The sequence below is a fragment of the Cajanus cajan genome, chromosome 1, assembly GCF_000230855.2.
Source record: "Cajanus cajan strain Asha chromosome 1, NIPB_CcT2T_4, whole genome shotgun sequence".
In the NCBI taxonomy this organism is placed as follows: Eukaryota; Viridiplantae; Streptophyta; class Magnoliopsida; order Fabales; family Fabaceae; genus Cajanus; species Cajanus cajan.
The window spans coordinates 70531832-70543562 of record NC_138517.1 but is presented as its reverse complement, the minus strand read 5'-3'; the positions used below and the strand labels follow the sequence as shown (position 1 = coordinate 70543562).

Sequence of the window (11731 nt, the reverse complement as noted above, 5' to 3'; positions counted from 1 at the left end):
GAAAAAATAAATCAAATAGAATTAGGTGCATCATACCGCATACATGCATACAGATGATAGGTGTACTGGAAGATCACTTATTCTCTGTTTATTGAAAAAACCAAAAATCAAAAAAAATCAAACTTCAGAAAAAACAATGCGCCCGTACCATGTTCAGTACGCCCGTACTAAAATTAGGGTTATGAACAAATTTTTAACTCAATACAGGCGTACTGAAATGGATACAGCCGTATTGGCCTTTAGTTGCACATTTAAAGACCTTATCATGAGGCAATCGCATAAAATAGAAAAATAGAAAAAAATTGCTTGTGTATGACAGCAGTCAACAGAAAAAGCCAAAAAACGACAAAAAAGGCAAAAATTCAGAAAATCAACCGCATCGTACAGAATAACTGAGCCTGGAGAGGCTTGCCGAAATAATACTCCCTCATCGTACAGAATAACTGAGCCTGGAGAGGCTTGCCGAAATAATACTCCCCAATCGTACAGAATAACTGAGCCTGGAGAGGCTTGCCGAAATAATACTCCCCCATCGTACAGAATAACTGAGCCTGGAGAGGCTTGCCGAAATAATACTCTCCCATCGTACAGAATAACTGAGCCTGGAGAGGCTTGCCGAAATAATACTCCCTCATCATACAGAATAACTGAGCCTGGAGAGGCTTGCCGAAATAATACTCCCTCATCATACAGAATAACTGAGCCTGGAGAGGCTTGCCGAAATAATACTCCCCAATCATACAGAATAACTGAGCCTGGAGAGGCTTGCTGAAATAATACTCCCCAGAGACTTCTCAGCTGACACTCTTGGACCAAATCCCCAGTAAGAGCTATCAAAGCAAGATCAGTAAGATTCCCCAATGGAAGCATGATCATCCGAACAGAATATCCGAGTCAAAGGACTTTGACTTCCTCAGTGGAAGATAGCTTTCCAACTCGAGCGACGAGTGAAGCTAAGCCTGAAGAGGCTTTCTAAATAATACTCTGGGATACATAAGATCTACAATCCCCATTCGCCTACTCAGAGGCACTCCTTCAAAAAGAGAAAAATCAAAAAGATCAATAACCATTCCCTAAGCAGAATCTGGCACTCAGCCGAACACCGAACATCAAGATCATTCGCCTACTCAGAGGCACTCCTTCAAAAAGAGAAAAAATCAAAAACATCAACAACCATTCCCCAAGCGGAATCCGGCACTCAGCCGAACACCGAACATCAAGATCATTCGCCTACTCAGAGGCACTCCTTCAAAAAAAAAGAAAATCCGAAAAGATCAATAACCATTCCCCAAGCGGAATCCGGCACTCAGCCGAACACCAAACATCAAGATAATTCGCCTACTCAGAGGCACTCCTACAAAAAGAGAAAATCCAAAAAAGATCAATAATCATTCCCCAAGCGGAATTCGGCATTCAGCCAATCATTGAATGTCAAGATGATCCGCCTAACAGAAGAGGCTAATCAAAATTAACGACAGAATCCCCCAGCGGATAACAGCCTACGCAGAGGCAACAAAACCAAGAAAATCAAAAAGAGTCACCCGAATAAGGATAACCGGGATACTCCACCAACGTCGAAAGGACGTCAGCCAATCATAAGGCATCGCTCACCTCAGAAAGAGCATCTTTGTGTCTGCATCCCCAAGGAATCAGAATTTCCCCAGTGGGCACCAACTACGCAATAGAGAGTTGGGACACAAGAACCTATGAGTAACTGCACATCCCCTAGACGGATCCCTGCGTTATCCAGCCCTCAGCGGCATCAAAATCAAAAAAAAACCGTCGAAGCAGCATCGTGGACTGTGGAGACAAAATCATCACAATAGAATCCCCCAGCGGATAACAACCTACGCAGAGGCAATAAAACCAGAAAATCAAAAAGAGTCACCCGAATAAGGATAACCGGGATACTCCACCACCGTCGAAAGGACGTCAGCCAACCATAAGGCACCGCTCACATCAGAAAGAGCATCTTTGTGTCTGCACCCCCAAGGAATCAGAAATTCCCCAGTGGGCACCAACTACGCAATGGAAAGTTGGGACACAAGAACCTATGAGTAACTGCACATCCCCTAGACGGATCCCTGCGTTATCCAGCCCTCAGTGGCACAAAAATCAAAAACAATCGTCGAAGCAGCATCGTGGACTGTGGAGACAAAATCATCACAAATCCCTGGAGAGGGCAAACTCACACTGCCAACGTCGTCAGAAACACGGAGGCAGACCCTGGGGAGGACAAACCGCAGACCCTGGAGAGGGCAAACTCACGCTACCAAAGTGACCAGAAGCACGGAGGTACGCAACCCTGGGGAGGGCAAACCGCAGACCCTGGAGAGGGCAAACTCACGCTACCAAAGTGACTAGAAGCACGGAGGTACGCAACCCTGGGGAGGGCAAACCGCAGACCCTGGAGAAGGCAAACTCAGCTGTCAAGGTTGTCAGAAACACCGAGACAGAGCCTGGAGAGGCGGTACTCAGCTACCCCGTCGTCAGAAACACGGAGGTATGCAACCCTGGGGAGGGCAAACCGCAGACCCTGGAGAGGGCAAACTCAGCTACCAAGGTTGTCAGAAACACCGAGGCAGAGCCTGGAGAGGCGGTACTCAGCTACCCCGTCGTCAGAAACAACGGAGGTATGCAACTGCCAATGTCGTCAGAAACACAGAGGTAGAGCCTGGAGAGGCGGTACTCAGCCACCAACGTCGTCAGAAACACGGAGGTGTGCAACTGCTAACGTCGTCAGAAACACAGAGGCAGAGCCTGGAGAGGCGGTACTCAGCTACCGAGGTTGTCAGAAACACCGAGGTATGCACGAGCCTGGAGAGGCGACGACTAATACTCAACCTGGAGAGGCTACTCAACAATTTTCCACCGGAAGACACTACAAGTCGGAAGGATGGCTTATTCCCCGGACAATTGGGTCAACTCCTTTACTTGTCAACCGGTACACCAAAAATCCGTTTGACTAAGTAAAGGGGGGGCAGCTGTAGACCCCTAAAATTGTCCGGGTCAGAAATAAGACTCGAAGACTCTCAAAGAGCGAAGGAAAGTCAGCCGGAAGGACTCCTGGAAGACCCTGGAAGACCCTAGGATGATTATTCGTAGGTTTAGAAGTCTTAGAGTAGCTTAAAATAAAGATGTGGGAGGATTGAAGCTCAATACGACCTCCTAGAAGTTCAGTACGGCCGTACTGAACAATTTGAACTACAATACGGCCGTACTGAAACCAATACGGCCATACTGAAGTTTTTGAACTTCAGTACGGCCGTACTGAAACCAATACGGCCGTACTGAAGTTTTTGAAACTTCAGTACGGCCGTACTGAATTCAATACGGCCGTACTGTAGTTCAAATCTTCAGTACGGGCCGTATTGATGTCAGAGGCCGTACTGCGCCTCACTCCTATATATAGGACGTCATTTGGACGTCATTCCAGACATTTCCACACATTTGGACACCTTTTGGACTCTCTTGTTGAGTAATTCTGGGGTTTTTGAGCAGTGTTCTGCCTTAGAAGTCTCTCCGAGAGCCGATTCGACGAAGTTCTTGAGTTCTGAGCATTTAGCTTGAGGATTCGAACTAGTCGAAGGGAAATCTTTTTGATTTCCATAGTAAAAATTAATCTTTAGGGAAGGAGCGAGCGAGCGTGTAGTGGGAAGGAGCGCCAAAAAGCCTCCTACCGTCTGTTTAAATATATAAAAGCACGCTTCAAAGGTTTCTTTTCCAAATCCCTTCTTTTACCGCTTTCTGATTGTTGCATTGCATATTTAGAATTTTCATCATGTAAATATTCCGCTTATAATCGTTTCTAATAAATAGGGGTAATTTAGTAATTTTACACTGTTATTTATGAAATAATCCGTCATAGGGAACCCGAAAGGGGCGTTGTGGGGTGCTAACAGCTTCCCCGCGCGTAACCGACTCCCTTACCCAACTCTGGTTGTAATGGCCAAGGTTGATTTGCGAAAATCAATTGCCTTATCCCTTTTTCCAATGTTTTGAGTAAAACATTGGTGGCGACTCCAAGAACCCTTCTTTTTGCGAAAACCACTAATCCATGGAGGGTCCCGCTTGGGATTAACATGGATTGGTGAATCATTTAATAAAATTGTTAGTTCGATGAGGTCTCAGTTTGAGAATAAGTCGTTCTAACAATCCATCATTTTTCAAAACTTAAAAAGAGTCCGAACCATCGTCGCGAATGCCAACGTCCGTTTCGGCGGGTGGCGACAATCCTTCCTCTCTTTTTATATTTTTCTCTTCTTTTTTTCTTAGGTACTCTTTTAATTGCCTAAGTTCATCTCTAACACTAGACCTAGAACTACATGAGTTATGACCATGTACACTACAATGATCACTCATCTTTGATCAAAAAGGTTTTCACAAAGTTGTTTTCAAAAAGGTTGAAAAAGGTTTTCACAAAGAGTGAGTGATAAAAGGTTTTCACAAAAAGGTTTTCAAGGTGCAAGATTTGTATGAAAAGGCCTAAGTGTACAAAGTGAACTATCAAAGGGAGGTGAACTACTAGGAATCACTTAATAACCAAGCCTTATCAAGTAACAATCACTAAGCCTTTTCACACTTTTCTCACAAAACAATTTTCACAAGACTAAGATGTGTGTGTGCACAGACCCTTAGTAGGCAATCGTAAGCCTTTAAATGAAAATTGAGGCAAAATAAAGACCTAAGCAATTATACTACTAAAAGCTTTAAATCATATACTAGTCGAATGCCTAGGTGAAGATTTTCAAATCACCTTCAACTACACGAAACTACCACCAAAATGAAGAGGTTTAAAATGGCCAATTACAAACCAAAATAAAGAAACAAGGCCCAAATTACAAGAGGCAAAAAATTGAGCAAAATGAGCAAGTAAGAAAGAAAAGAAGTTAAAGGTCTTCAACTCCTCCAATTTGGCTCCCCTTCACAAGGAACAAACAAAGTTAGTCCACTCCTTTGGTGTTTACACTCTTTGAGATATGATATCCTTCTCCAAAGCACTTGGGACCTCACGGATTTAGTCTCCACTCAATCCCCCAAAGAAGTTTTGCTAAGGTTATCTTGGAGATAGTACTTCACCTAAACTCAAAGACAACAAACCAACCAAGAACAAAAAGGAGGCCAAAGGAATAAAAACTGAAAAAGCTCAATTAAAAAGCTAAAATCAAAGAGAGATTAATGATACAAACATAAGAATTTCAAGGAAGACAAACAAAAATTAAGACACATTAAAAAGGCTAGCACTCAAAAGAGAAAATCCTAGAATGGCACTAGAATGGAATAAGTCTTTAAAGGTTTTGCAATTGTAAACTTAAGTCCTTTTTGGTAAAGGTCCAGCCATGGTTTTGTGTCTCAAAGAGGGTCCAATAAGGTCCAAAAATTCAGTCCAAGTCCAACTCCAATGTCCAAGGGTAATTAGGTCAAGTCCACAAGTCTAGCAAGAAGTCCTTTTTGTTTTCTTTTTGTTCCTTTTGTTTTCTTTTGGGCCTTTTCGGTCACCTTTTTTTTTTTATTTTCTATCCAGACTTTGTGTCTATTTTTCTTTTAAAATGTTGCTTGGTTTTTACACTTGTGGGTGAATAAAAATGCAGCACATAAAGGAGTCAAATTTAGAGAGACAAGTGGCAACACATGAGTGGGTGATAAGGCATATTGTGAGTGGAGTGTCTCTTGTACTAATTCTTTCTTTTTGTGCAGATTTTGTCAAAGATTCCAGCACTCACACACAACATTTAATCACTTCACACATGTGCAGAAAGGACAAAGGAATAATCATGTAATGATGTTCATGGAAAGGTGGCTAATCATGTATGTGTAGGAAGCAAATAACACATAGATTTCAACACAAATTTGGAGCATGCCAAGGACTAATCAACATGCATGAATGACTTCTAAATGGTGCTGTAAATTTTCAGCCACCTCATGGAAAAGCACATATATCAAATATTTTCATTTTATTTCATACATCAAATGGGTGCATCATACATATAGATATTTGTCTTTTTGAGATGGGTTAGAGAAACACACTTTTGACAAAACTTAAAAGGTAAAAAGGATCAAAAAGAGATGCAAGACATGTTCTTGATGTTCATAATATATTTTTCTAGCAACAAGAATAGAAAACAAAAATGGCACACAAGAACCTAAGACTCAAGAAAAACCCTAAAGCACAAAAGGAGGTTCATAAACAAGTAGTGAACCATGGAGTAACATAAAAGACATGTATCACAAGGTTTGCATGAATGACAATAGACACAAAGGGGATGAACAATAGACGCAAATAATGACTCAAAAAGATAATGACTCAAAGAAAATGAAAGAACACTAGTTACCCATGAAGATAACCAAAGCTCTAGATACCAAATGATGGACTCCTTCCACCAAGGGGATGAACAAACATCAATGGTGAAGAGGAGCTCCTTGCCAAGGCCAAGATAGTGACCTTAGGGGGTGTATGTCCTTCAAGGGTGAGGCAAAAAGGAAGGTGGACGTAGATGGTGATGGCTTGGGCAAATATGAGAAATGAAGGGAGGATGGTGTTTTGGGTGTTCTAGTTGGCTCTCTTCACTAAGTGGAGGTGAAGGCCATTCAAGGTATCCCTAAACTCACTCTAAGGAGGAGATAAGAGAGGTAGGCCGAATTGACCTAGTGACTAAGGAGAGGATTTGAGGCTAAACGACCATTGTGGTGCACTTTTAGAAACTTATTACCAAAATGGGGTTGTTTTGAAACATTTTACACCTTTGGGGCTCTTTTACTGGGTGTCGCTATGGGCCATAGCGACACCCATGACACGTGTTTTTTTTTTTTTGGCTTGGTTGGGCTGGGTCAGTGTCGCTATCAGCTGGCCCACCACAACTGATGGGCTTAAAAAAATTATGTAGCACATAGCGACACTGGGTAAACAAAAAAATAAAAAAAAGGAAAATAATAATAATGTAAAATAAATATAATAAAGTGAACTATTTATTATATAATTATAAAAAGAAAATTAAGTTTTAAAAAAACGTAATTTTAAAATAAATAAAATGTATTTTTTTAACACAGGCGTTGTGGCCCATAGCGCCTGAGTGGAGCTGTGGGCCATAGCGCCCCAATTTAAATTTTTTTTTTTCGTTTTTAAATTATTTTATTCATTTTATTACTTATTTTTTAAAATTAACATTTTTTTCTTATTTCAATCTTTTTTTCCCTTTTACAAATTATTTTTTTTTATAAATTTGTAAAAAAAATTTATATTATAAAAATATTAGATATATTTTTATAACTGGCGCTATGGGCCATAGCGCCTGAGAGGAGCTATGGGCCATAGCGCCCCAATATTTTTTTTTTTCGTTTTTAAATTATTTTTTATATTATATTACTTATTTTTTAAAATTTACATTTTTTTCTTATTTTAATCCTTTTTTTCCCTTTTATCCGTTATTTTTCTATAAATTTCTAAATAAATTTAATATTTAAAAAATATTAGCTATATTTTTATAACTGGCGCTATGGGCCATAGCGCCTGAGTGGAGCTATGGGCCATAGCGCCCCAATATTTTATTTTTTTTTGTTTTTAAATTATTTTTTATATTATATTACTTATTTTTAAAAATTTACATTTTTTTATTATTTTAATCCTTTTTTTCCCTTTTATCCGTTATTTTTCTATAAATTTCTAAATAAATTTAATATTTAAAAAATATTAGCTATATTTTTATAATTGGCGCTATGGGCCATAGCTTTTGGGTGGAGCTATGGGCCATAGCGCCCCAATTTGTATTTTTATTTTTTTCGTTTTTAACTTAATTTTTACATTATATTACTTATTTTTTAAAATTTACAATTTTTTCTTATTTCAATCCTTTTTTCCCCTTTTATCCATTATTTTTTTATAAATTTCTAAACAAATATTATATTTAAAAAATATTAGATATATTTTTAAAACTGGAGCTATGGCCCATAGCGACTTCAGTTTTTTAAAATTTTTTTTAAATAATTTATGTAGATGTCGCTATAGGTGATGTAGACTGTTGCATTATATATACCCCCCTGCGTTCTGGTAAATCACATCGATATCTCTACTTCATTTGTTGTTTTTGTTACTGTATTCGTTATTTATCGACTAAATCAGTCTGATTGGTTCTTTGTTCCTGTTTAGTTGAGTTTTAAATTCTTATTTATGATTGAAATTTATTGTAGTTTAAATAAGTTGTATGTATTTGTACTAATATTTGAATTTTATTTCAGATATTATGGATCAAATTATAGCTTATATTTACACTTGAAGGATGTATGAAAGTCTAGAAGGTGTAACATTTGAGGGACCAAAAAAAGGGATGTATATTAAGCGAGGTTTAACTTTGGATTTATTAAAGAGAAGGATTCACAACAAATTTCATCTTAAGTCAAATCAAGTTATATTATCTGTAACTTACAGATTTGTTGTTTCACAGCATGATGAGAACAGATATTCTTCATTGGAATTGAGTGACGATGATGATGTACAATGCATGATAGAAGGTTTTATCGGTCAAAATGTGATGCCAATAATGGAATTACATGCTGAAATAGGTAACTCAGAATCTTCTACAATTTCGTTAGAAAATTTGTCAATTGAACGATCACCGGTGATGACAAGAGACGAAGATGAAGATGACGAAGATGATGAAGACTATCATGTTTCATTGTCATATGAAAGCATTGATGAATCAAATGAAGATGAAATAGAAAATTGTGAAGCATTTGATAGTGACGTGGAGTCAGATGCTATTGTTCAAAGTCCAATGGTTGAACCAATTTCAATGTATCCATCTACTGAAGGTAACTTTTGAAAATTAAATTTCTCAATAATTTATGTTATTGTATTGACAAATTTAGTTTAAATTTTAATTGTCTAAAATTTGTATTATTCGTTTAAAAAATTTAGTTTAAATTTACATTATTTAATTTTATATATTTACTATGATTAAATTAGGTGGAAGTCAATTTTGGGGTAATTTACCTCACTACACTAATATCAATTGGAGTCATCCAGATGAAGAAGAAATCTGAGGCATGGATGTGGCTAATAATTGGTCTATTGGCGAAGATTTATATGTTGGATTGGAGTTTGAGAATAAAGATGCAGTAAAAAATGCAGTAAAGCAAAATGCAATGAGAATGCATCAGAGTTTTTATGTGGTTGAATCGAAAACGACAAAGTGGGTTGTTAGATGTCCAAATGCGCATGATGGATGTGGATGATACATGAGAGCTATTGAGTCAAAGAAATCTGACAAGTGGAAAGTGACTCAATGGGGTGGACGTCATACATGTTTGAACATGTCTTTGTCACAAGATCATAATAAGTTAGATTCTGAGCTAATTGCATCATTTATACAAGGTAAGTTCTGCAACTGCAACTTATAATATTATATTAATAATAATTTATATCACTGATTTTGAATATTTAATATGTAGGAATGGTTAACCAAGATCCAGCAATCAAGATTAGTCTTATCCAAGAGAGAATAACATCTCAAACTGGGTTTAAGGTATCTTATAGGAAGGCTTGGATGGCTAAACAAAAAGTAATTGTTAAAATATTTGGTGATTGGGAAGAATCTTATGCTTTTTTACCCCGGTGGCTTAAATACATGAAGGAAATTGCGCCAGGATCCTTTTATGATCTGTGTCATGATGATTTTTTCGTTGGTGATCGTCGTCATCGTGGTTACCGTCAGTTTCACAGGTTATTTTGGACATTCAAGTCGTGTTGTGATGCATTTGATTATTGTAAACCCCTGATACAAGTTGATGACACTCATCTGTATGGGAAGTATCGAGGCACATTGCTCATTGCCACAACACAGGATGGTAATAACAATGTTCTTTCTCTGGCATTTGCTGTCGTGGAAGGGGAAACATTACTTGCGTGGTCGTGGTTTTTGGCTCATTTGCGGCTACATGTTACAAATAAACAAGGAATATGCTTAATTTCTGATCGACATCGTAGCATTAAATCGTCCATTGACAACGAGGCACTTGGTTGGAGACCGCCAAATGCATATCACAAGTACTGCATTAGGCACATTGCAAGTAATTGTAATACTCGATTCAAGGATGCCAAACTAAAACAACAACTTGTGAAGTTAGGTAAGACAAATTATTTTCAAATTATTCGTCATTTCATTATTCTAATTGTGCATCATTCATAATTTCTATGCAGGGTATACACCATGTAAACACATTTTTGATCGTAATCTGGAAAAGTTTTGTCAATCTAGCCCTGATGTTCAAAGGTGGATAGGAGGAGTATTAAAAGAAAAATGGAGCATGGCATACGATGCAGATGGTCGGAGATACGGTCACATGACAACAAATTTGTCTGAATGTGTTAATAAAGTTTTAAAGGACTGTAGAAATCTGCCTATCACTGCATTAGTGCGATCGATTTATACTAGGTGCGCTGAGTATTTCAGTACTCGTGGTAGTCGTGCTTTATCTGAAGTTTCATCAGGGAAAGTTTTTATTTCTAAATTGGTTGAGGCTTTGCAAAAAAATCAAGAAGAGGCTTGTTCCCACCAAGATTGTAGATATGACATTCAAGCTTCAAAATTTGAGGTTGAAGAGGCATTTGATCCAGTAAGACAAACAGGGGGAAAGAAATGGGTAGTTAATCTAAACGAACGATACTGTCAATGCGGAAAGTTTACAGCATTTCACTATCCTTGTTCTCATGTTATAGCTGCATGTGGTGTCGTTAGCATTGATTACTACCAGTTTATAGATCCAGTTTACACAACTGATTATGTTTTAAGAGCTTATTCTGGTCTTTGGGAACCAATCGGAAATGAAGACTTAATCCCTCCAAGTGATGACGACTGGATACTTGTCCCAGATCCAACATCTGTGCGTGGGAAAGGCCGACCAAAATCAACTAGAATTAGAAACGAAATGGACTGGGTTGAAAGCTCAACGCGACGACAAAAATGTGGTATATGTAAACAAGAAGGTCACAACAGGCGCAATTGTCCGAGAATATGTAACCGTGATGATTAGTGTATAATTTTTTTTTCCATGATTACAATTTTTTGAAAGTTAATGAAATAGTTCATAAATATACAATGTCTAATCCTCATCCTCCTCATCCTCCTCATCTTCGTCATCTTCGTCATCATGATGACCTACACCTCTAACAGTACCAGGAGTGAGAATGCATCGTCGTCGTCTCTCTCTTGCCGCCCTTTAAGGATTCCGACGAACATGTAGTTGTTGTGGCTCCGATGGTGGATGACTAGCCTCCGCTGAAAACTGTGGTCGCAAATCCACCCCTGTAACATCAAATTTAAAACACAAATTTACATTATTAATAATAAACAAAAGAATTAAATAATGGACAAATTTATTTATTTTATATTACCTGATGTATAAGCATGACTGATATAAGCATCATCATATGGAATATGATAAGGGGCTTGCTGACTCTGCTGTGTGTCATCGTGTGGGCCACTTGGTTGTGGAGTTGCAAAAGGAGATTGCCCAAATACGGCCATCATCTCTGACGAGATGAAGGGCTCGGGTGATGCTGCGGCCGTGTGCTCGGGTGATGTTGTGGGCGAATCCTCTAAACCAAGTGAATGACAAATATCTATCGTCGTCATCGGAACCGATGTCTCAAAACCTGGTGGGCGCGGTGGACGGTACCAATATGTGTTCTGGGAGAGGGAAGGATAAGTGAAATCCTGTGAAGGAACATAATACATCC

At 38.5% G+C, this 11731-nt stretch overlaps 1 protein-coding gene across 1 annotated transcript; it reads left to right on the top strand.

Annotated features, from left to right (window-relative positions):
- Positions 1–9231: 9231 nt before the first annotated feature.
- Positions 9232–11025, top strand: LOC145955446 (uncharacterized). The gene is made up of 3 exons (XM_083070204.1): positions 9232–9367; positions 9445–10119; positions 10193–11025. The coding sequence occupies exons 1-3, from the start codon at positions 9232–9234 to the stop codon at positions 11023–11025; spliced, it is 1644 nt and encodes a 547-aa protein (XP_082926330.1).
- Positions 11026–11731: the final 706 nt, after the last annotated feature.

Coding starts and splice junctions, on each gene's coding strand:
- LOC145955446 (XM_083070204.1), top strand. CDS start 9,232: ATGAGAGCTATTGAGTCAAAGAAATCTGACAAGTGGAAAGTGACTCAA. Junction 9,368..9,444: donor AATTGCATCATTTATACAAG/GTAAGTTCTGCA, acceptor TTTAATATGTAG/GAATGGTTAACCAAGATCCA. Junction 10,120..10,192: donor ACAACAACTTGTGAAGTTAG/GTAAGACAAATT, acceptor ATTTCTATGCAG/GGTATACACCATGTAAACAC.